Source organism: Malaclemys terrapin, chromosome 8, assembly GCF_027887155.1.
Source record: "Malaclemys terrapin pileata isolate rMalTer1 chromosome 8, rMalTer1.hap1, whole genome shotgun sequence".
Taxonomy (NCBI): Eukaryota; Metazoa; Chordata; order Testudines; family Emydidae; genus Malaclemys; species Malaclemys terrapin.
The window spans coordinates 50,641,541-50,667,865 of record NC_071512.1 but is presented as its reverse complement, the minus strand read 5'-3'; the positions used below and the strand labels follow the sequence as shown (position 1 = coordinate 50,667,865).

Genomic DNA, 26,325 nt, shown 5'->3' with positions numbered 1-26,325 from the left:
CAGTGGCTTGAACACAGGGTTGGGAGGCAGGAACACCTTCATTCTCTTATGTTTAGAGAGTTTTTGTTTCATAAAATAGAAACAGAGAAGATATCTACACAGACAAAGATCCCTTATCAGGGGAGAGAGGAGGGAACTAGTACATCAAAGCGCACATAAGGAACTATTAACTGTGAATGAAACACCATATATTCAATGAGCTGTTATTACCATTAATTAAAGTAACTATTTACAGAACTCCTGAGGTTAAGAAAAAAAATCCATTTTTATTATGCATGGAAGCAGAAATCCTCTCAGATTAGTACTGTGGAAGCTTGGACAGCAGAGGGAGCTATAGGGTATTGGAATCCACTGTCCTAGTCCAGTGATACTGCTGTCAGCATTACCAGTGCTCTTCCAATCAATTCACAGTGCTACTGTTAAGGGTCTGAGCTGCAGGGGGCTGTTACAACTTGGACACCAACAAAAAACTGCCTCTTGGCCTAAAAACTTTCTATACAAGGTCTCTGCTACAAGCCTATTATTTTAATCATTGGGAATTTGTAGCTGTTGTCTTGAGTAAGATTTTAAAGGTATTAGCAGAGCAGGTTGAGAATTTTCTGGCATTGGAAAATGCCATTTGGTTGAAATCGACATGTTATGTGAGAATGTATCAATTTCAACTAAATTTTATTTAGGAAAAAATTCAAAATGTTTTGATTTTTCATTTTGAATTTTTTTAAACAAATGTGCAGCCCTGGGGGAAAGCCGACAGGTGCGGGGCAGTATGTGGTTCGGACAGAGACATCCCTTAGGGGAGGATCTATTAATGGAGATTCTCTATGTCCTAGTAAGGAGAAGAGGATGGAAGATGATAAAATACAGGAAGGATCGGATGAGAAAGAGTCAAATAAAAAAAGTCCCATTCAATTACATCATATAACGACAGACAGCTAAAAAGTGACAAGTTTTTTAAGCGCTTATATACCAATGCTAGGAGTCTAAATAATAAGATGGGTGAACTAGAGTGCTTCATATTAAATGAAGATATTGATATAATAGGCATCACAGAAACTTGGTGGAATGAGGATAATCAATGGTACACAGTAATACCAGGATACAAAATATATCGGAAGGACAGAACAGGTCGTGCTGGTGGGGGAGTGGAACTATATGTGAAAGAAAGCGTAGAATCAAATAAAGTAAAGATCTTAAATGAACCAAACTGTACCATAGAATCTCTATGGATAGTAATTCCATGCTCTAATAATAAGAATATAGCAGTAGGGATATATTACCGACCACCTGACCAGGACAGTGATGGTGACTGTGAAATGCTCAGGGAGATTAGAGAGGCTATTAAAATAAAAAAAATCAGTACTAATGGGGGATTTCAACTATCCCCATATTGACTGGGTACATGTTACCTCAGGACAGAATTCATAGATAAAGTTTCTTGACACCTTAAATGGCTGCTTCTTGGAGCAGCTAGTCCTGGAACCCACAAGAGGAGAGGCAATTCTTGATTTAGTCCTAAGTGGAGCACAGGATCAGGTCCAAGAAGTGAATATAGCTGGACCGCTTGGTAATAGTGACCATAATATAATTAAATTTAACATCCCTGTGGCAGGGAAAACACCACAGCAGCCCAACATTGTAGCATTTAATTTCAGAAAGGGGAACTACACAAAAATGAGGAGGTTAATTAAACAGAAATTAAAAGGTACAGCACAAAAAGTAAAATCCCTGCCAGCTGCATGGAAACTTTTTAAAGACACCATAATAGAGGCTCAACTTAAATGTATTCCCCAAATTAAAAAACATAGTAAGAAAACCAAAAAAGTGCCACCGTGGCTAAACAACAAAGTAAAAGAAGCAGTGAGAGGCAAAAAGGTATCCTTTAAAAAGTGGAAGTTAAATCCTAGTGAGGAAAATAGAAAGGAGCATAAACTCTGGCAAATGTAGTGTAAAAATATAATTAGGAAGGCCAAAAAAGAATAGCTAGCCAGAGACTCAAAAAGTAATAGCATAAAAAATGTAAGTACATCAGAAAGCAGGAAGCCTGCTAAACAACCAGTGGGGTCACTGGATGATCAAGATGCTAAAGCAAGGACGATCAGGCCATTGCGGAGAAACTAAATGAATTCTTTGCATCAGTCTTCATGGCTGACAATGCGAGGGAGATTCCCAAACCTGAGCCATTCTTTTTAGGTGACAAATCTGAGGAATTGTCCCAGATTGAAGTGTCATTAGAGGAGGTTTTGGAACAAATTGATAAAATTAAACAGTAATAAGTCACCAGGACTAGATGGTATTCACCCAAGAGTCCTGAAGGAACTCAAATGTGAAATTGCAGAACTACTAACTGTAGTCTGTAACCTATTATTTAAATCAGCTTCTGTACCAAATGGCTGGAGGATAGCTAATGTGATGCCAATTTTTAAAAAGGACTCTAGAGGTGATCCTGGCAATTATAGGCCAGTAAGCCTGACTTCAGTACCGGGCAAACTGGTGGAAACAAAGAACAAAATTGTCAGACACATAGATGAACATAATTTGTTGGGGAAGAGTCAACATGGTCTCTGTAAAGGGAAATCCTGCCTCATCAATCTACTAGAATTCTTTGATGGGGTCAACAAGCATGTGGACAAGGAGGATCCAATGGATATAGTGTACTTAGATTTTCAGAAAGCCTTTGACAAGATCCCTCACCAAAGGCTCTGAAGCAAAGTAAGCTGTCATGGAATAAAAAGGAAGGTCCTCTAATGGATTGGTAACTGGTTAAAAGATAGGAAACAAAGGGTAGGTGTGATGGGTTGGACACCTCCTCCCCCCATCCGGGATGCCACCTGATGTACTGGGGTTTCACTGAGCCCTCCTGTTCCACTAACCTGGGTTCCCTCTCCCTGTTTTGTTGAATCAGGCTTTCTGGCCTCTGACAGCACACACACACAGTTGTAATGGTTACTTAGTCAATATTCCTAACTTTAGATACAGACATGATACTTGCATACATCTCAAAAAAGATATATTGGAATTGGAAAAGGTTCAGAAATGAGCAACAAAAATTATTAGGGGTATGGAACAACTTCCATATGAAGAGAGATTGATAAGACTCGGACTTTTCACATTTAGAGATGATTTTTCAACCCTTTGGGCTCTGCCTTCTGCGAGCTCTTTTCTTCTCTGCTAAGCTGGGCAGCTTCCTCTTGTAACTCCGGAGACCTTTTTAAAGTTTTTGTTTCCAGAGGCTGCGGTACTGAGTGTGACCTTCCCAGTTGTCCACATCCATGTCCATTTCTTTGAGGTCTCACTTGCACACATCCTTGAAACACAATGTTGGGCGTCCTTTAGGTCTTTTTCCAGATGCCAATTCGTTGTAGAGGATGTCCTTTAGGATGTGCCCATCATTCATTTGGCACACATGCCCAAGCCAAAGGAGGAGTCTGTGTTTGAGGAGTGTTTGCATGCTGAGTATGCTGACCCACTTGAGCACCTCCATGTTGGTGACCAATCTGACCTTGCTGCACACCAGACAGTGGTCTGTGTCGCAATCAGCACTTTGATAACTGTGGATAACGAGGAAGATGTTAAGGTTGGTATGCCTTGTGATGAGAAGATCCAGTTGGTGCCAGTGACCAGATCTAGGATGTTTCCAAGACACTTTGTGTTGCAGCTTTGTCTGGAAGAATGAGTTTGTTACACAGAGATCATAATAGGAACAAAATTCTAGCAGTATCTGACCGTTTCCATTCATCTTACCAGTTGACCAAAACAGGTGGTCCATGCTTCATGATCAGCTCCCACCCTTGCACATATTCGTGTTTCAGAATCCTGCTGGTCGTAGAACTGGTCCTTGATGTCAGAAAACAAGGAGAGTGTTGGGGCATACACACTCACCAGGTTGACTGGGTCCTCAGATGTCAACAAGCATAGTGTCAAAATTCTCTCTGATCCATTTGTAGGTGGCTCAATCATCCCCAGAAGTGAGTTCTTGATGGCAAATCCCACTCCGTGCTCTCGTGTTTCTTCAGCTCTTTTCCCCTGCCAGAAAAATGTGTAGTTTTTTTCACTGAGAGATCTGCTTAATGCTAGCCGTGTTTCTTGGAGGGATGCGATATCCACATTGAGTCGCTTCAGCTCATCATTGATCACGGCAATTTTATGTGCATCCCTGATCTATTGAAGGTCTTCAAATAATCCGTTTGTCATAGTGCAAACGTTCCAGCACCCTATCTTTAAGGATGTTTTCTTTTTTTTTTTTTTTACTTGATTTGCCTGGTGTGTTAGTTTCAGTCCACTTGTCAAGTTATAAAACTCTAAGCTCCAAGCACCCATTGAAGCAGGCAGACTGTGGTGGGACAATACCCTATTGTCTGGAGCCTGCCCAGTTTTATTGTGAGTTGGAGCTGTCCAGTGAGATACAATGATCTCTCCCACCATTAGAGACAGCCCCTGGTGCTCAATTCTACGCCAATCAAGGACGAGCTTAGAACATGCTGCCTCCTTTGTTGTGTTGACGCTTGAGGCCAAGCTGGAGTACCTCTCCAGGGTGCAAGCCTGGGCAGATGATATGGAGGCCCTGAGTTGCCTATGCATCAGGATCCCCCTTCTCTTGGCATCACCGGTAAAATCAAGAGGAAAGAAGAATCAATACATCTGGTCCCCGATCCGTTGCAGGAGTTTCCGGAAAGATACTAAGATGTTAGTCTTTGGGACTTCACTCCAGATTTTCTGTCTGAGTTTATTCTCATAGACTTTCATTCTCCTGAATTCACCAACAACACAGTGGGGCTTTTCTGTCAGGGATTGCTCCCTTAGCCTTACGCCCTCCATGGCTACCCACAAAGCGGTGAGTTTGATGAGCTGCAGGTAGTGCCATCTACTCTCATTACAATAGCAGGCATAGCCTGACCTGAGTAACTCTGATAAAATATAAGGGTCCTGGTTCTCCATTGCCCTGTGCAGTCATTTATGCAAAGAGGGTTTAAAATGCTACCAAATTCAAAGAGTATCAGGATAAGTTAGAGGTCATTTGTGACAGAAATGGCAACCATATGCAATATCTTTGGGGACCACATTGTATTAAGTTTATGAATGTTTTATGTAGCATTATGAACCAGGGATTGTATGCAACTCCATTAATATAATATATGGAGATATATCTATCTCATAGAACTGGAAGGGACCCCGAAAGGTCATTGAGTCCAGCCCCCTGCCTCCACTAGCAGGACCAAGTACTGATTTTGCCCCAGATACCTAAGTGCCCCCCTCAAGGATTGAACTCGCAACCCTGGGTTTAGCAGGCCAATGCTCAAACCACTGGAGGGAGGGTTACCATAGCTCCTCCAAGAACTAAAAAAGTGAGGGGGGATCACGGCCATCCCCGAGATTGCAAACAGCTCCAGAGAAGTATCACCTCCTGGGGTGGTTTGCATATACTCATTTAGGGCAGTACCAACGAAGAGGCAAGAGAAAAAGGAAGAACTTGGTATTTAAAAGACTGAGTTTACACAGACTCAGGGCATGTCTACACTACAGAGACTACAGCGGCAATAGCTACAGCACTGTAGCTATGCTAGCACAACCCCATAGTATAGGTGCAACCGATGACAGGGGTTTTTCCATCGCTGTGGGAACATCACCTTCCCAAGCAATTGCAGCTAAGAGAATGGAAATATTCTTCCATTAGCCCAGCTGTGTCTACACCGGGGCTTAGGTCAGCATAGCTACCGCACTCAGGGGTGTGGATTTTTCACACTCCTGAGCAACATAGCTATGTCAATCTAAATTTTAAGTGTAGACCAAGCCTTAGGGTCTTTCTTTGGATTCAGCAATCAGACCTGTGGTCCTAAGGCAGCCACAACCCTCACTGAAGGGTTGGAAGGACTTAGGGCTACCAGGGCCCCATAGGACTGATGGGCAATTTCTGTTACATTTAGTGTGCATTTAGAATCTGTTTTGTTTTACCTTTTTTCTGTGATGCTTTTGTCTTTGAATAAATGGTGCTTACTCTGGATGAGTTGTGTGGTCACTGGTAAAAACAGGGTTGTTGTCCTTGGAAAGAAACTAAGCAGCAGGGGCTTGACATTTGTCAGGCCTGCCTAGGATAATCACAGTAAAGAGCAGGGGTTTGCAGCCTAAAACTCCAAGTTGGAAGGGAGTGGGACATGGTGCCCTGCCCAGAGAGAAGTGAAGGCTAGAGGCCTCAGACTTCAGGAGCATTGCTGGAGTGGACCACAGAGGAAGTGGGTTAAAAGTGCAGTTACCCTTGAAACTGCAAGCTTTCAGGGTGCATATCGCTCTTGCCTCATCTAGTTCTGCTCTCTGTGCCATTGCTAACAGTTCATAGTTATCCAGTTATCTTCATGATGGTTTGGCCAGTGCAGAATTTCAAGTAGCTAATACCTGACTGGCAAAAAGTTATCTTTATACAGGGCCGGCACTAGGCACCAGCAAAACAAGCTGGTGCTTGGGGCAGCACATTTTTAGGGGTGGCATTCTGGCGCGGGCCATGCCGCCCCTAAAAATGTGCCCCAGCCGCCCTAACTCACCTCCGCTGCTGCCGCTCATGCTCCACTGCTCGCCCTCCCTCCCAGGCTCTCAAACCCGGGAGGGAGGGGGAGATCCCGAGCGGCCGCGGCCCACAAAACAGCTGATTCACGCGCCGCGGCCGCTCGGGATCTCCCCCTCCCTCCCGGGTTTGAGAGCCTGGGAGGGAGGGGGAGACCCCGAGTGGCCGCGGCGCACGCGCTGCTTCTCCCTCTCCCTCCCTCCCTCCTAGGCTTGAGAGCCTGGGGGGAGGAGGCAGGGCTGGGGATTTGGGGAAGGGGCGGAGTTGAGGCGGGGCCGGGGGTGGGGTAAGAAAAAAAATGGGGTGGGGGGGGAAGGCGGACGGCCAAAATTGTTTTTGCTTGGGGCGGCAAAAATCCTAGAGCCGGCCCTGCCTTTATACACAGTGATACAAAAAGAGATCATGCAACACCAGATAAGAAAGGGATAGAGATGTCTCCATCTAACTTCCCTTCACTCCTGTCCCCCCCAATACCTGTCACAGCTTTCGTATTTGCTCTCTTGCTCTGCTGGCCTCCCTTCTCAGCCCAGATGTAGATGATGTACTCCATGCCTGCCATCAGATCCGTTAGAGTGGTGGTGCTCTGGTCTTTCCCCACAGCTCTCTCTCTGGTGTCCCCATCAGCTGAGGTGTAGCTCACCATGTATCTGTCTATGGGAGCCTGGACTCTGTTCCAGGAGATGGTGGCTGTGTCCTCTGTCACTCGGTCGGTCACCAGGTTAATTGGGCTGTCAATGTCTGAGTAAAAGTGTGGATTATTAGAACATTATTAACAGATTCTAAACTGTCTCCTTGAAGCTTGTTTCTTTTGGTCTCTAAACTTTATTTTCATACTCTTAGAACTTTAGTCAGGTGAAGGATAATATGTACATAGGTTTCAGTATTCATGTCTCAATGGCTAAACATCACTCTTGCTATTGGGGTTTTAGGACTGAAATATTGGGACACCTGAAGGTCAGAACTGAGGTGCATTGGCAGATGCCCCAGCAGTGGTATTGCAAGTGATGCCGCAGGAAAAGTGCAATGGCTGAACTCCCTGGGAAAGCCAGGAGTGGAATTTTTGGCTAGGGGCTCCAGCTCAAAACTGAGCTGTGAAAGGACTTGGGACTGGAATAACAAGGTTGCTGCAGGTCAGAAATGACGCCCAACAGCAGAGCTGTTGGGAGGAGGGACAGAACTAAATTAGTAGGAGTCCTACAGACTACAGTTGGGGTACACTGGCAGAGGTATGAGGGAGAAGTGCACATAGCATGTACCCATGCTACATCTCACTTCTGCCACTATTTCCTCTCACAGGAGAACCAGTTTCTGAGAGCTTTCAGATGCCTACAAGGGGCACACTCCTTCAGCACATAGCTGTGTGGCAAAAAGTCCTATGTTTTATATTGTGTGTAACAAACTAGAGGGAGGACACATTCACAGCTAATCCAGTGTGAAGCCAGTCTGCTACTGTAATAGCGCATTCTAGAAATTCCCCTGGTTACCTGTCACTGCCTTCGTGTTTGTCCTCTTGCTCTGCTGGCCTCCCTTCTCAGCCCAGATGTAGATGTTGTACTCCATGCCTGGCTTCAGACCCGTCAGGCTGGTGGTGCTCTGGTCTTTCCCCACGTCTATCTCTCTGGTGTCCCCATCAGCTGAGGTGTAGCTCACCATGTATCTGTCTATGGGAGCCTGGACTTTGTTCCAGGAGATGGTGGCTGTGTCCTCTGTCACTTGATTGGTCACCAGGTTAGTTGGGCTATCAATTTCTGAAAGTAAAAGCCTTGATTATTACAATGTAATTGACTGATTCTCAAGTGACTCCCCTAGGGTACCATGTCTTCCAGACTCAAACCTTTCCATACCTTTAGATATTGTGTGAGATAGAGGAAAAACTATCACTCATGTCTCACTGGGTAAATACTGCTCTCGCTATCAGTGCTTCAGGACTCAGAACTTGGCAGAACTTTTAGGGGGCCCCAGCCTGGAGTAATAAGCTTGTTGTGGGTCAAGATTTAGATACATTGGCAGAGCTGTGCATACTCCAGGACTAAAATAGCAGGAGATGCCATAGGGGAAGATTGTGGTGCACTGGCAGAGCCCTGTGGGGGAAGTTTGCATAGAACCTATGTCGGGGTGTGCAAACTACGGCCCGCAGGCCGTGTCCGGCCCATCAGAACTTTAAATCTGGTCCTCAAGCTCCCATCAGGGAGTGGGATCGGGGGCTTGCCCCGCTCCGGTGCTCCAGCTGGGGAGTGGGTTTGGGGGCTTTCTGCGCAGCTCCCAGAACCAGCGACATGTCCCCCCTCCAGCTCCAGCTCCTACACTAAGGGGCGGCCAGGCAGCTCGGTAGTAGTAGGATTTTATATTTGTATTTTATATAATTTAGAATTAAGGATAAAGAATAGTAATGTAGCATGTATTAAATGTATTGGTGTATGATTTGATCAAATCACGCCAGCCACCCTTTTTGAATAACAGAAAGGAATGGCCTAATGGGCCAATGGGTAGAGATACATCAGCCAGAATCTGTGTCTGGACTGATTTCAAGGCAATGATAGACCTTTGAGGGTCACCAAGTTGTTGTAGGTTTAGCATTTTAAAATAAGTAAAAGAATGCAATGATTGTTTTTCTTTTGCATTGCAACTGGATGTTCCTGTTCAAAATGTTCTGTGTAAATTAATTCTGTTTTGTGTGTGAATGAGGAATGTATGTGTTAAGAGATAAGTGTGAAGGCCATTGCTGAACCAGATGTACGAGGGAAGAACCTGAGACAGACGCAAGGGTGCCAGGAGGCTGCAACACACCCCTATTGAAATGTCAGAGGAGGGCAGATTGACGACTCTAAAGATGAGACAGGTACCTATCAATGGGGACAAGTCTGCTGTGATAAAGAATGAGAAGGACAATTTAAGAAAACAAGCACTTGTCAAACAATTGATTACAACATGACGGAGCAAAACTCATTGGTCCCAATGAAGGAAAATCACTATATAAACAGGGTGCCTTACCATGAAACTTTGGGATTGTCATGCCAAGACATCCCCAGAGCCTCGTGTCGCAACCGACTGAACCCAGCTCCTCCCTACTGGTGATCAACCTAGCTGGCCACTAGGCGGATCTGGACTGGTAAATATAACATCGACTGGCAGGACAGTGTATGTGTGTGTGTGGTGAGATTGAATGCATATGCTAATTGTTGTATCTTCAATAAATGTGGCGTATTGCCTTTTCCCCTGAAAAAGATCCCATGTGCTTCTTATAAGCATAACAGCACCACATGCTTCCCCTACCCCAAACGCCGCCCTCCCACAGCTCCCATTGGCTGGGAACCATGGCCAATGGGAGCTGCAGAGGCAGCACCTGCAGACGGAGCAGTGCGCAGAGCTGCCTGGCCAGCGCCATGCCTCCACGTAGGAGGCAGAGGGGGGCATGCTGCTGCTTCTGGGAGCTGCAGGGGTGGCGCCTGCGGACAGGGCAGTGCGCAGAGCCGCCTGGCCAAACCCTCCACGTAAGAGCTGGAGGATGGCATGCTGCTGCTTCCGGGAGCTGCTTGAGGTAAGCGCCGCCCAGAGCCTGCACCCCTGAGACACACACACCCCCACGTCCCAATCCTCTGCCCCAGCCCTGATCCCCCTCCTTCCCTCTGAACCCCTCAATCCTAGCCCAGAGCACCCTCCAGCACTCCAAACCCTCATCACCAGCCCCACCCCAGAGCCCGCTCTCCCAGCTGGAGCCCTCACCCCCCCCTGAACCCCAACCCCCAATTTTATGAGCATTCATGGTCTGCCATACAATTTCCATACCCAGATGTGGCCCTCAGGCCAAAAAGTTTTCCCACTCCTGACCTATATGCATTATGGAACCAGTCAAGCACTCCATTAAAGTCAATGAAATTTTGCAATTGAGTAAAAGGAAGTGGGGGTAAGTCCTAAATCTCAATCTTGGAATGGCCTGCAGCATGTATGTACCTATGCCATGTTTGGCCACATGACAAATTGTTCTATAATGTACACTGTGCAATAAGCTGGAAGAAAACAGAACAAAACACAGCTAATCTTCAGGGAGCAGTTTTTGATATGCAGTTAGCTAGTATCACATCCCAAAGATTCCCCTGATTACCTGTCACAGCTTTAGTGTTTGCCGTCTTGCTCTGCTGGCCTCCCTTTTCAGCCCAGATGTAGATGAGGTACTCCATGCCTGGCTTCAGACCTGTCAGGGTGATGGTGCTCTGGTCTTTCCACACGGCTCTCTCTCTGGTGTCCCCATCAACTGAGGTGTAGCTCACCATGTATCTGTCTATGGGAGCCTGCACCTCATTCCAGGAGATGGTAGCTGTGTCCTCTGTCACTTGGTCTGTCACCAGGTTTGTTGGGCTGTCAATTTCTTTTAGAGAAGGTTTAACAGTGGAGAGATAGAGTGAGGATTCTCCCCAATACTTCATTAGGAGAGACCCATCAGTCCTTCCCCACTTTTCATGGTCCTTCCCCCTTCCACAGCTGTGAAGAGGATACTGTTTCTTAGGCCAACAGCAAAGCTCCTACATGAATTAGCACACAGGAAAAGGCCTTCTTAGGGACTGGCTGCTACCCTGCATCTACCCTGAGTGCAACTATATCAGTTCCGTTAAAAAAACCCACATCCCACCATTGCCAGATGTGCTAAACCCCAGTGCAGTGAGCAGCCACCAAACCAAAGGGAGAGCTGCCCTTACACCAGTTATCCCTCAATGTCTTACTCTCAGGATAGTTCTTGGAAAGGTCAGAATGGTGACCTAGGGAAGGTTTCTGAGCTTGTTTGTGGCATTCTGAAGGCAAGTCATTAACTCCATGTTCAGTCGACTAAGAGGCCTTGATGATGGCTGTTTTACTAATTGAATGACCTCCATTGTACTGATATTAATGACTAGCATCTGTGAATAGGGATCTCTACCAGCACTTGTGATTATAATCCTAGAATAGAATAGAATCATAGAATATCAGGGTTGGAAGGGACCTCAGGAGGTCATCTTGTCCAAGCCCCTGCTCAATTAAAAGGCTCCATTTTCACAACTAAAGGCCAGTTCAGCCTACCAATGAGAATTATAATTTACAGGACAGATTCTTGTCTCACTAATACCAGTGTAGATCAGGAGTAACTTCAGTGAAGTCCATGGAGTTGACAAACTGGTGTGAGGTCATGATCACGCTCCACATTTCTTCCCCTGCCATTAGTTACCTGTCTCAGCTTTAGTGTTTGCTCTCTTGCTCTGCAGGCCTTCCTTCTCAGCCCAGATGTAGATCACGTACTCCATGCCTGGCTTCAGACCCATCAGGGTAGTGGTATTCTGGTCTTTTCCTACAGCTATCTCTCTGGTGTCCCCATCAGCTGAGGTGTAGCTCACCATGTATCTGTCAATGGGAGCCTGGACCCTGTTCCAGGAGATGGTAGCTGTGTCCTCTGTCACTTGGTCGGTCTCCAGGTTAGTTGGGCTGTCTATTCCTTTAAAAGAGCATTTGAAAGTGCAATGTTAAAAGACTCCCCGAGCAATATTCCACCTGATCCCAACAGTCACATTCCTTATTGTGTGTAGCATTTCTTTTACTCTACAGTGCTCAGCAAACCCTTTCAAGAGTTTGAAAGTATTTTCCATCATCCAATTTTATTATCTTCTACTTGGCAAACATTAATTCTCTTCCTGACAATGCAGAGACAAACCTAGCTTTATTTGGTTTACTTTCTGGTCTGGTCAGCAGGAGGGCAGATAGCTTTGAGAATACAATTAGTGAGTTAAATCCTGGTGCAAAGCCAGAGAGCAGGGCTCAGAGTGTATAACTGGTGGGTCCTACAAATATGGTGGCTTTTAAAACCTTGAAATACATTATCTGTGGACGAAATGGCAGAATTATCTTTTAAATAGCTGTTTTGAATCCAGGAGGCACTCTTTACTAGGCTGATACCATTTCAAGAGAACTGAAATTTGGGGAGAATAATAATACTCAGTACATTTCATTTTCAAATTACTTTACCAGCAATACCTCATCCATCCTCACAATAGCACCCCAGAGGCAAGTATTGTTATCTGAGGATGAGGACAGCAAGAAAGAAGGGCTAAATGACTTCCCAAAGACACAGGAGTCAATATCAGGAGTTCCTTGTTCCCAGCTTTATACTCAGATGAATGGACTAGTCCACTTACTAAGTGCCTGACACAGGGACCCTTTAGTATTCTCCATTAAAGCATCCCAGTGACCCCTTGGCCTCTTCGCACACTACCATGGGGAAGGGAGGAGAGAGAATGATCCAGAGATGGCAGGAGAACCATCTTAAAGGAAAAATGGTAGCCTTGAATATTGAATAATTCATAGATTTTCAGGTTAAAAAACACCATTGTGATGATCTAGTTTGAGCTCCTGAACCACCCAGGCCAAGGAACTTCACCCAGTAATTTCTGGTTGAGCTACAGCATCTCCTTTAGAAAAAGATATCTAGTTTTGATACAAAAAGTTCACGTGATGGAGAATCCCCTAGGTGAGTTGCTCCAATGATTAGCCTCACTTAACATTTTGCACCTTAATTCCAGTCTCCATTTGTCTAACTTCAGCTTCCAGCCACTGGATCTTATTATGAGTTTTGTTAATGCTTTTGGAGACCTAGTTTAAGATCACTTTAACATCTGAGATGTCCTTTATTGGGGAACTGTACGCAGTGCTGGCAATGGAGGATGGTCTTCTTCACCCCTTCTCTGGTACTAACTCTGGTGTGTTGGGAGAGGCTATGCAAACAACTCATGTACTGGGCAGCATCTGTGCAGCTAACCAACCTGGGTGGGTCTCTCCCAAAGGAGCTCTTGATCCACAAAACCACTACACAGCTGGCATTCCAGGCAGCACACTTTATGCAACTGTGTTGCACTTATGTTCTACAAATTCCCTTAAACTTCTATGAATTGGCTGATTTGGTCACACTGAAGAGAACAAGGGGAAAATATTAGAGGAATTAATACATTCATGAAAAGCCTTGAGGCTGTGCAGCACTAGAATGGTCCTATGCAAAGCAGAGGGTGTTCAAGTAATAACCGCTAAAAATGAGACGGAATCTATGTGTTCACAATGTTTGAAAACACAGATGACAGATGGAGCCATCATGTTCCAAAGGCAGCAGTGCTTCCCAACCCCACTTCCTTCCAAGGGTAACTGGAATCACATGTCAAGAGTAAACAAGAGCTCTGATCAAAAGAAAAGTCCAGCAGACTCCGTCCAGGCAGCGGCCAACTAAAGAGACCTCAGCAGTGCCACACCCACCCACCTATGCCATTAACAGAGAAGAGATGTGGGAAGGACGGAATGATGATTCTATTTGGGGATCTGTAGGTTTCCAGTAGTGGGGGAATCCTGGATTCCCATCTCACAAATGAGAAACAAATGCAGTCAGAGTGAGAACAAGACAGAATTGCCCTGCTGTCTGCATGCAGCATTTGATTACTGGCTGAAAGAGGACCTGGCCTGGCCAGCTATCTGTCCTCTGCACAGTGTGATGACCAGAGCAACATCCCCTCAGTATGCCTTCCTCACTCCTCTGAGAAGAGGACCCAGCCCTCTCTGCACCATCCATACATCCCAGTTGCTTCCCCTTGCTGCTGGTCCTCACCTCCCACCTGTAACCCACACGCTCATCTGGACTGATGATATTTTACATAGTAACTTACAATGCAGTGTTGCTGAGTCTCATGATATTTAGTGTTTGTATTAAAGCCCCAGCTCCCACAGTCTGGTGATTACCTGAGAATTTCAGGTTGGGTTATTTTGTTTGTGTTTTAAGTTTCTAACCCTCATGTTTGTGGAGAGAAGCTTGAAAACACGAATCAACTCAAAACAAACATCATCACCTACGGACCTTGTATCCCTTTGTGTCTGTACAGTACTTAGTACAATGGAGCTTGATCCTCTTTGGGACTTCTGGATACATACCAGTGCGGCCATTCACTATAGATGGTTTTCCTTCAATCTCATCCTTCACAGATATGATAATGATCTTATACTCTGTGCCAGGCTTCAGGCCTATAAGAAAACAAAAGGAACAGTCCCAACAATTAGGGAATAAAGTACATAAACATTTCCTTAGAGAAATTGCATCTTCTGCTCTCTGATTTTACATTACAGAGGAGTTTGAGTTGTGGGACTGGGATTTGTACTTCTTGTTTGGAGAATATGTGAATTTGATGTTTTGGTTTAGGCTCATCTCTACAGGCCCTACTGGTCATAAATTGTGGGGATTTCCATTTTACCCATCCTTAGTGTTCCCAGGTCTAAAATGAGAGAGTAAATTTTATTTATATGAGGGTATAATTAAAGTTGAATGAACGTACATGGACATTTACTATCCATACCACATGGGGAGCTTTTCCATGTGATGTCCGGTATCACCCTTCAGCTCCCTCATTCACAGAATATACTCATGGTGGCTACCTGTGAAGATGTGAACAAGTGCTGGACTTGGTGCAAAGATGCAAGTAAAGCTGTAGAGCCAGATTCACAGCTGGTGTAAATCACTGAATTCAATGGAGCTATGCCAGTGTACACCAGCTGAGGATCTGCCCCATATGTTTGGCAATATTGAAAGTGAGACTCCGGGCCAGACAAAAAGTAAATAATACCTCCACTTTTGCTACAAGAGCAAGCTAAATAAAGTGCTCTGGTAATTCAAAAAGGAGTGATTTGAGATCAGATTGAATGGAAATGGGTCCTATCCTGGGGTTCTGCCAGTTAAAGTCCAGCCCCACTCCCTCATCAGCGAACATATATGCTGAAGGGAACTCAGTATAGTTTCAAACTAACGTGACAGTGAGATATATTGTAAGAGAAACCCTTGGCTCTCTTCCTCTTAGCTTGGCCAGTAGGTGCTAGAGGTGGTTAACCTGGCAGACTTTCATCTATGTACTACAAAATGCATGGATGAAGGCTCATCTGGGTGTTTTGGGGGGAGGGGGTGTATTGTAGGTGTCTCACAGCAGCAGCCTGGGCATGAAGTGAAAGAGTTCTGCTAACTGTCTGTGTCTGCTCCAAGCATCAGCCACACAGAAACAAAAGAGATGCTCTTCTCAGGTTATGGTTCAAGAGTCAACCTCTCTCTTGTGTCTGTCTCTCCCCATTTCTCCCTGGCCATGTCCCGTCTGGCTATACCCAATCACTTACCGCTGATGATGTATCTGCTCTTGGGGTCACTGCTTTTAGGCACCACCACCTCCTTCTCCTGCCCTTGCGGTGAGCTGAACCTCAGTTTAAAATAGTCCGGCTCTGTTGGGGGGTTCTCCCACTCCACTTCCAGCGAGTCCTCCATCTCCTCTGTCACCCAGGCAGCGCTAACTGCAGATAGGGCTAAGGAAGACAGAGTGGGGAGGGTGATGAGCAAGCAGCACATTATCATTTCAGCAGCACCAAAGCCACCTCTCCTCCATTTGTGCACACAAGACAGGAAAGTGCCAAACTACCTTCACCAGGGGTCTCAGGCCTCAAAACCAGGTACAATTTCTCAGATGAACTGAAGGGTGGTTAACTAGGCAGAATGCCATTATTCTTTCAACAGGCCTGACTTTACTCACTGTAAAGCTCTATCCCAGCCATAGAGGACTCTGGCTTCTATGTATTCTGTTACAAATAAATACACACTCCCCATAATCCAACCCTTTACTGGCTTTAACAAGGGCATTGAGGTAGCACAGTGTGAAGATCCCATCACCTAAGTAGGGTGAGACTAGTTCAGGTATGGCCCAGAGATGCCTGAGGAAACATAGCTACTGCAGGGAGTGGTGCTGACAATTCAAAACTGGCACTCTGCCCTCTGAGTCCATAATCATAGAATATTAGGGTTGGAAGGGACCTCAGGAGGTCATCTAGACCACCCCCCTGCTCAAAGCAGGACCAATCCCCAGACAGATTTTTTCCCCAAATGGCCCCCATAATGCTACAACACTCCAGCGTGACGTTAGGAAGTGCTGTGCACCTGGCATTGCCATACGTACAAGTGAAGTCCTGACTACTTGCACTCTTTAAGGATCTTCATAGCATGGTGTACAGCCTACGTAGTACCTCTCATCCCCTAGCCAAATCCCACCTGGTAATTACATTCTCCTCCTTTGAAACCTTTCTGTGTCCATTCAGATGGATGGTTCTCAGAGAGTAAGGAGCTGCAATTTCTTGGAGAGAGGATGGCACAAATTAAAAAGCAAATTCCTCTACCTCCAACTGCAGAGAGGGAGCAGAGAGAAGGTTAAGATCAAAAGAGTGACGTGGGGAAGTATATATGAGGCAAGAGAGCTCAGGCAGAGATTGGTGGAGTGGAGAGAGCGGGCAGGGTTATAGGTCAATATAAGTTCAGAGAGGTCAGGTGGAAAGAGTCCATGGAGAATTCTGAAGGCCAGCAGGACATTTGAGATTGTCAGGAAGACAATGAAGGGGACAGAAGGGGGCGGGGGGGGGAGGCGCGAGATGTGTCTGTGATGGTGGTAAACCAAGTGCCAGATCTGGCCAAGGTCATAAGTGTTAGTTAAGAGCTGGCAAACTCATAGCTGGAAACCAAATCAGCTCATCTTATGTTAATTTTGTTCAAAATAGATAACAGCCTTATAAGAATGTAGTAAGTGTTTAGACTCTATGGAAAGCTTGTAAATTGCTGCATGCATTCATCACACTTGTAATATCAGTATTCCATGCTATCAGGACACTTAAGTTTCACTTTATAACTTTGAAAATGTTTGCTCTGAACTTGTGAACTCAGGCACAGGAATCCTCAAGATTAAACAGGCCATTAATGAATATCACAATACAAAGGATTGGTGAATGGGCCTATTATGCCTTGGAAATGTCATGTGCAAGGGAGCTCGTCTCATGGACTACAAGACGAAATGTAAAATATAAAACAGGGTCACAAAAAAATTGTTCCTCCTTTGCTGTTTGAACTTTCACAGGGCCAAAGACACTAAACTAAGCCAAAAACAATAAGGACTCCTTGTGACACATTAGAGACTAGCAAATTGATTTGGGCATAAGCTTTCATGGGCTAAACCCCACTTCACAGGATTCATGGAGTGGAAAATACTGAGGCAGGTATAAATACACAACACATGAAAAGATGGGAGTTGCCTTACCAAGTTGGGGGTCGGTGCTAATGAGCCAATCCAATTAAGGTGGAAGTGGGCTAATCTATAGCTATAATTGAATTGGGCTATAATTGGGCTATAATTGAATTGGCTTGTTAGCACTGACCCCCTACCTTGGTAAGGCAACTCCCACTTTTCATGTGCTGTGTATTTATACCTGCCTCAGTATTTTCCACTCCATGCATCCGATGAAGTGGATTTTAGCCCACGAAAGCTTATGCCCAAATAAAAGTGTTAGTCTCTAAGATGCCACAAGGACTCCTAATTGTTTTTGCTGATACAGACTAACATGGCTACCACTCTGAAACCTAAACTAAGGCAGTGATCCCCAGGGGTTACCCCTGGGTCTGCCCTGAAAGACACATTGAATTGACAGATTACTACATCTCTGTCATCTTTAGGAACCATAGAGAGTAACTCATTTGCATGTATATGTTTGCTTGCTTTAACCTGTAAATAATTCTCTCATTTCTTTTTCCTAGTTAATAAAACTTTAATTAATTTATTACAGGATTGGCTACAAGCGTTGTCTTTGGCGTGAGATCTCAGATGCAAATTGATCTGGGATAAGACACTGGTCTCTTGGGACTGGGAGCAAACTGAGCATTCCATGATTTTTGGTGTAAGTGACCACTTAACACCAAGTCCAGATTTCCTGGGTAGAAAGATAGATGGGAGAGTCTAAGGGGACTGTCTGTGACTCCTTGGTAAGACTGTTATAGTGATCCAGGTGTTCACATTTGTTGCTAGGTCAGTGAAATATAATTATAGAACATACCATCAATTTGGAGTGTCTGTCCTGAGGTAGGCACTCACGGTCGTGAGCCACTCCAGACAGCATGACAGTGAAACATTCCTGCTTCCTGGAGTCAGAGAGTAAACTGGTCCCAGCACTGTGAAATCCCTTGAATTCAGAAGCAGGGAACAATGGCTGGGACTTTGCGGGAGATGGGAAATTCATCCCAAAAAGCCTTTTGGGAAAAACATCTTTAAATGGGAGAAGAAAGGCTTATAGAATGGGCCTTTCCAAAAGCTCAGACAGGAAGTCATTTGAAGTGCCATACACCCTCAAACCCTAGAAGTTTGCTCTCCCTATAGTTTGAACCTGACTTTTAAGACCAGCAAATCCTTTTTTGGAGGAAAGGGTTAAGGAGTGCTCCCACCTGTCCTTGCTTGTAGGTGTTCTGGGTTACTGGAAATCCCCTTCTTCACATAGCGAAGTGTGATCTGATACTTTGTGCTAGGGAGAAGGCCCAGGATCTCATAGCTGAGCTGTCCTTTTGGCACTCGGACTTGTACTGCAGAGGCCTCGCGCCCTATTGGATAATAGCTGAGGAGATAATAATCCACATCGGGCACCTGATCCCAGCTGAAGGTCAAAGAATCTTCCGTGGCCTTCAGCAGCTGCACATTCTGAGGAGCAATGACTACAGGAAAAAAGGAGAAGAAATTATAAGACTGATATCTCATCTTGAGGCATAGTCCAAAGTCCACTGAAGTCAATGAGCGTTTTTCCATTGACTTCAATGGGCTTTGGATCAGGGCCATATTTTGCATTTATACAATGAATGAACTGCTGGTGAACAGGACTACATAGACAGCCCTGGAGGCTGAAGTCCTCTGCTTATCCACAAAGAAGTATCCACAAAGTTGCAGTGGCCAATGGGAATTGAGAACACTCAGCACTGCAATAAACTAGGTATACTTAGCGCCATGTTGTAGCAGACATGTCAATCATCAAAAGAATGCCAAGAAACAACCTCCTTAACACTCTCAGTGTCACCCATGGCACCAGGTGTGTCTGTCGAGGAAAGACGCTCCTCCTTGCTTGGCTGGACTGGTGCAGTTGCCATTTCATCATTCTTGTTCTGTGGCATTAAATAATTCTATACTGATGTTACAACATCCAGAATAAGTGCAGGACCCTCTAATTGCCTAGACAAAGAGGCTTGTAAGACATAGTATAGACCCAGGAAGATCAAGACTGTCCTGTAGATCTGGGAGCAGGAACAGAACTCTAGAAAGGGCAGCACATCTCAGTGTTTTACACTGGAGATAGCTGGTAGCAGGTTATCCTCCAAAGGCAGTGCTCTGGTGTTGCAATCCGTGGCCTACATTTTCACTGGCACCCAAAGCAGTAACTCTGCAATTGTACTGCAAAGTTCAACTACAGCTGGGGAATGATTTCATCACAGAATTTGAGCAGCAGCAAAAACAGGCCTTAACGCTTCTCACAACATTTGATCCTGAACCTCAGAAAGACTACCTAGCTATCTCAGCAGCTAAACATCAGAACTCTCCTCACTCTACAGTTGCTCATCAGTCACTTACAAAAAGCTGAAACTGCAGTTCTGAAGGTAAGCCAGGCACTTTCAATGCATTGTCTTCCACTGCTACTGCTGGAAGGAGGTCAAACACAGGGATGAGTTACAGCTGCCAGCCGCACAGTGAAAGACACAGGCGGCTACTGCAGCAGGGCCGCCCAGAGGGTTCAGGGGGCCTGGAGTCTTTGGTGGCAGGGGACCCCCGCCGCCAATTGCCGCCGAAGACCTGGCACTTCGGCGGCGGGTCCCGGGGCAGAAGGACCCCCTGCTGCAGGTCATCGGGGCACTTCGGCGGCGAGTTCCAGGGCGGAAGGACCCCCTGCCGCCGAATTGCCCCCCAAGATCCGGAGCGGAAGAAGCTCCGGGGGCCTGGGCCGCGCAAGAGTTTTCCGGGGCCCCGGGAGCGAGTGAAGGACCCTGTTCCAGGAGCCCGAAAAACTCTGATGGGGGCCCCTGTGGGGCCCGGGGCAAATTGCCCCACTTGCTTTCCCCTCCCCCCCCTCCGGGCAGCCCTGTACTGCAGGAACTAACTGCTTACTGGAAAAGTGATTTCAAGGGAGTAGAGAGAAGTTCAGATGCGAGGGAGCATGAAAGAGAAAGTCCGCATATGGGGGAGACAGAACAAGTGCACCAGACTGCACGTATGTATATAAATGAGTATGTCGGAATGCACATATGTGTATATGCATGAGAGAAATAAAAATCCAGAATCTCTAGTTTGGTTGTTTCATGAAGTCAATATTTTTGGGTCTCCTGCTCCCCTTGCATCAATAACAATTCTCTATCCATTGGGCACAGACCCTGTGCCTTCACAGTTTCCGCAGAAATCCTGCTCAATATTTGATGTACCTCAGGTCAGAGAGAACCTTGTCAGTAACAGTTTGAGTTCTATCACATCTTGAGCAGAGTAAATCCCACACTTGCTCTTTGACAGTCAATTTACACTGTAAGGACACCCGATCCCACCAAGTTTAAAGAAAGTGATAGCAAATAACGGTCACAGACACTCAACAGGATCCAGCCTTAATTAACTCAAATTTTTGCAGTATATTTTTATACCTTTCTGAAGGATTCAGAAAACTAACCATTCTCGTGCTTTTCAGTTAGTAAATTTTTATACACTCTTTTTTATAACTGTAAACTCTATTTTACACAGTAGATATTATAGAGATACTATTAGCTCCTTTCCAAGGAAGGAGGAAGAAACCACCAGTTCAGATAAAATAAGGCTGGGGTAAACTTTTCAGAAGAGCTTACACTACTGAGGAGCCTAAGTTCCACTTTTAAGAATGACTTAGGCACTTTTGACAATTTTACCTCAAACCTTTTTGAACCTTTCCCAAAACTTGAATCAAACACCCAATGATTTTTCCAGCATCAAAAATGCTGGATTAACTTTTAAATATATGTAGGGCTTTTTATTTTTATATTTCATGTCTTGGAACTCCCTGATTTTGTCCAGGACTAAAAGCAGAAATATCTCCAGGGTATTTGTTGGTGTTATTCCATATCACAGCCAAAACCAGGAAATAGTGAACATCTGCTCAAATTTCCATAACAACACATAGGCTCAGATAAGCAACAGCTGAATTTTCAGCGACTGAACTGAACTTCTGAATCTGTTGAGGTTGGTCCATCACTATACAAGACTGTCTCAGTTCCTCTTCCTATGCTGGGAAACAAGTGTTACAGTTCATTCCAAAGGATTAATGTGCTGGTTTTAAGGGTTTATTTTATTGTACTAAGCCGACCTTTAGATCTTCACTGTTAAAGTTACTTTATTGTAGGTTTAAGATGCTTTAAAGTCAGTCTGGTCTACTTGGACCAAGCAAAAACTTGTTAAACACAGTTTAGACTAACCAGAACTGGGGTTCCCAATCACATGATCTTCTTGCCTTTCTCTCCCTGCCAAGTAGCCTGTTGCTAACTGCCATAAATACTGCTTGCTGTATCTAATACAGTATTTTCCTGGCTTCTTCCCACTATCTTCTTTAGCTCACATTGGCACAAAAAAAAAAAAAAAAACCCAACATATATTATCAAGCTGTGAGATCTGATGATTTTGCAGAAGGAAAGAAAACTCTCTCCTTATCCCTGACTTATTTCAAAGGCCCAAATAATCCCTAAAATTAGTGCATGTGACTTCTTCATTCCTGCAAATGTAAACTGACTTCTGTAGTTGTGACAATCAGAGTCCAGACACTCCAGAGGGAGAACAGAGGGCCTGAACCTCAAATAATAAGCAATTGAATCAACTGGTTGTACACATTATTACTGCACTATAAGAAGTGTATCAAGTAACATCTTTTATGAAGGTTGGTGATACCCTGGTCATTAATATCACTGTGTGATGTATGTATGGGTTTACATAAGAATTACATATGTGTGCTGGAAATATGTTCTTTGCGTCTGACGAAGTGGGTCTTCACCCAGGAAAGCTTATGCTCCAATACATCTGTTAGTCTTTAAGGTGCCACAGGACTCTTTGTTGCTGTTCTTAAAATGTGTTTCAGAAGCAATGCATAAATCCAGCCTGCTCTAGACAATGAAATGTGGATTTTCCTGGCTGACTGGCTTGATTACTGGCAGAGGACAACAAAAGAGTATTTACATAAGATCAGAGCTTTAATGCTGATCCAGAGCACTTACAATAATCTGCACGTACTCAATTCACCTGCCTCAGAAGGTTGAAGGGCTGAGTTGACATGGCTGGGATATGAATTTGCAGTTATAGGGATTTTAAAGATATTTCAGACTGGATGACTAGGCTACTGAGCCATTCTTATGGGCACTAAGGGTTTTCAAGGATGGGAAGTAGTAATGGTAGCAAGGCCTCAAACTGGCAGCTGGGGTTGAGCTGGTTGTCCAGAGAGGGATTCACTCACTATTTGATTAGGGCTCCTAGGGCACTTTTTATGCTAAAAGACCTTGAATGAGACTGAGGCTGAGATTTCAGAGGAAACCTATTGGAATGAGGTGCACAACTCCTACTGAAAGTCAGTGGGATTTGAGCACCTAACTCCCTTAGCCTCTTTGAAAATCTCAGATACATTTGGAGAAACAACAGCAACATAAAACCTTCCCTAGTAGACACCCTCCAGTGAAGGCAGACCGGCACAAGGAAGGGAAACTGTTTTCAGCTTTGTCATTCTGTGTAAAACCAGACAAATGCAAGCTAAGGTTAATGACCCAAAGAGCAAGGCCGTGCACTGAGCCTCGAGTACAGCTACAGAAGGACTTTAGCAGACATTCTGCAGCAAGGAGCCCCACCGATAGTGTCTTTAAACTAAGGAGGTTCTGCTCCTGGCCCAGTCAAGTTTGAATCTCTGGGCAGAGAGCCGGGTCAGCTCACTCAGGTCTAATCAATCAACCCCCACTGCCTGGTGCAGATACAGGACAAGAAATAGCTTCTCGAATGGGAGTTTCCAACAGCAGCAGTTGGAGCAAACAACCTAGCTAGATTTAAGATGGAGCTTGATCAGTTTATGAACAGGATTGTATGAGGACATTGCCTGAGACAGCAGGAGACTGAACTTTATGACCTACAAGGTGCCTTCCAATGCTAAATTCCTAACTGCCTCAGCCCAGAGTAGATTATTGAAGGTTTTGATATACCATTGGTCACAGCTTGTACTGAATCCTCTGGCTTACTCACAACCAATGCAGACTGCAGCAGACAGACCTAGCTGACCCTCTTGCCTTTATTCCCAGGAGCGATTTATGGGCTTGGTTAGCATTCCTCCCTGGTTATAAGCCTCCATATCCTACCTGTGGCTATGGGGTGGGGATAGCATCCTCTCCAGCTAATGGATATTGGGTGGGGTTAGCTGCAGAAGGAACCAAACAAATGCCACAGTGGGCAGGAAGGAAGGGGGACACAGGGGACACGCCAGGATAAAAGACAGAGGAAAGGAATAGAAGGAAGGTGCTTCTCACCCTGGGAGCAGTCAAGCCCAATGAAACCGTCGTGGCAATAGCACTCGCCACTGTCACAGAAACCATTGCCGCTGCAGTCGTTGGGGCATCTCTTCTCACTGCAGTCATCTCCCATGAACTCCTCATAGCACTGGCACACACCATTGTTGCAGATCCCATTGCCACTGCAGTTCATAGGGCACAGCCGCTGACTGCAGTCTTCACCAACGTAGGGTTTGCTGCAGATGCATTTGCCATTAACGCAGCGTCCATTGCCGTTGCAATTGTTGGGGCAGCTGGGGTGGGAGCAATCGTTGCCCTCCCAGCCTTCATCACAGTCACATCCACAGATCTCCTGCATGAAAGTTCCATGTCCACTGCAATTCGAGACACCTGTCCAGTTGGGGACCCAGAGCCGACATCAGCAGGTAGCATGCAGGAGAGAAAGAGGCAGACAAAACAGCATTAGAAATAGAGTTGTAGACAGATATAGAGGTCTATTCAAAACCACTGATAGGAAAGAGAAACTAAATGGACTGATTATAGCTGCACCCACTAGTATCATATGAGACCATCACCTGAGCATTCTTCTTTGTTTTGGACAGTTAGCTATCAAAGAAAAACAAACAAATTCTCAACATTTTCCTTTAAAATGAAAAATTCTGGGACTGGAAACAAAACAAAAAAACCTAGGAATTCTACAACCACACCTCCTGCTGATGTGGAATTCCAAAATGTCTCCTCTCACAAGCTCAAGAACTCCATGCTCTGACTTCTCAGACACTCCAGAATTCCTCTCAAAGCTGAAAGACACGTGTTAGCACATTTTGGGAACTTCAGCTTTCCCCACCAAGCCCAGGAACCTGAGCCCCACCCCACCTTGGAGATTCCAGAGTTCCACTCCCTCAAGACCTGGAATTGGAAATCAAGTTATCTTGGATCTGTAGGAGTTTAATCCAAGCCCAACCACTTCCAGAAACCCCAGAATTCCACACCCCGCTGCTGAGTCTGAGCTCCTTGCCAGTGTGAGGACCCTTGAAATCACTCCTACCCCTGTCCATCACCCTCTGGGGAGCACAGCAAACCAAGCACTCCATCACCTCATAAACACTAGAATTCCAGCCCAAGCTCTGGAACCTGAGCTCCCACCAAAGCCCAGTGAAGTCAATGGGAGTCTTTCCATTGGCTTCAATGGACTTTGGATGTCTCTGTGTCAGGAACTCCAGGATTTCCCACCTCAAACTCAGGAAATTAATTGCTCCCATTAAACCCTCTTTCCATATGCATCAGACTTCCATGCCCCAATGTAAGAAACCTGGGCTCCAGCCTGACCAGGACTTTTCCAGTAGGGAATAGCACAGCACAGAGAGGGACATACAATTAAAGCTACTGGAGTTAGAGAGAACACACTACAAAAATAAATAAATTACAGTTTGTTGCACACCTTGAACTCCCCCACAGCACCTCTGTATACTGCAGGCCTCCTTTAGTACCATCATTTCTTCCTCCATCTTTTTCATCCTTTCCAGCAGATCTTTGATGTGTCCCAAAGCTTCACAGTCACCTCTTGGTGTCTGAACTCGGATGTTGTGCCTGAATATGATATTCTGCTCCTCCTCCTCATCCGCATCCCCAGCAGCAAGCAGCACATGACTGTCGTCTTTGAGCGGCAACGGGTCCGCCTCCACCTTGATCTGGGATGATTTGGGTAGGTCAATCTTGTATGAGTGGCTGAAGGAGATTTTCTGACCATTGCTGGTACAGTTGTGAAGTTCAGGGGGGAGCTGAACAGCAGCTGTTTGGAGAGCAAGGTACAGTAACATCCCCTGAGGGAAAGTAAGCCAACTCCAGACACTCATCTTGTAGTTCTTCAGAGGGAAGGCTGATCCTATAAAAACAGTGAAGCTGGTTTCAAGGAGGAAAAAAAAAAAAAGATGAAAAAAATTCTACCATAAAAAATCATGGCCTGCTATGATGCTATCTGGTGCTGTAAGCTCACAAATTCATCAGTGACAGGTTGGTCAGTATTTGGATAAGACATATACAAAGAATACCTAGGGTGATACGTTTCAGAGTGGTAGCCATGTTAGTCTGTATCAGCAAAAACAACGAGGAGCCCTTGTGGCACCTTAGAAACTACAAGGACTCCTCGTTGTTTTTAGGGTGATACAGAAAATGGTAATTGTGTTGACTCAATAGGTGACACTCTTCCTTAGGAGTCAGTACTGAATTAGAGTCCTGACCCATCATTAGCAGGCACTGTGCTCTGCAAGATGACATCTTTCAGATGAGACTTAAAACCATAGTCTGATTATCATGATTATTACCTACCCGTTGCAATTTTAGTACAAGTAAAGATGTTGGCCCTACCTGACATTAGGTCTAACTAAATTTCCCCTGCAGTTTAAATGGATAT

At 45.2% G+C, this 26,325-nt stretch overlaps 1 protein-coding gene across 1 annotated transcript in view; it reads right to left on the bottom strand.

Annotated features, from left to right (window-relative positions):
- Window positions 1-26,325, bottom strand: part of TNN (tenascin N) — a 47,687-nt gene that overhangs the window by 13,167 nt on the left and 8,195 nt on the right. The window contains exons 2-10 of the mRNA XM_054036486.1: window positions 25,354-25,814; window positions 23,931-24,302; window positions 18,834-19,097; window positions 15,707-15,889; window positions 14,483-14,572; window positions 11,751-12,014; window positions 10,656-10,919; window positions 8,038-8,301; window positions 7,028-7,291 (exon numbers count right to left, since the gene is read on the bottom strand). Of these exons, the coding sequence (XP_053892461.1) occupies window positions 7,028-7,291; window positions 8,038-8,301; window positions 10,656-10,919; window positions 11,751-12,014; window positions 14,483-14,572; window positions 15,707-15,889; window positions 18,834-19,097; window positions 23,931-24,302; window positions 25,354-25,768 (2,380 nt within the window). The 5' untranslated portion in view covers window positions 25,769-25,814. The remainder of the gene's footprint in view (window positions 1-7,027; window positions 7,292-8,037; window positions 8,302-10,655; window positions 10,920-11,750; window positions 12,015-14,482; window positions 14,573-15,706; window positions 15,890-18,833; window positions 19,098-23,930; window positions 24,303-25,353; window positions 25,815-26,325) is intronic.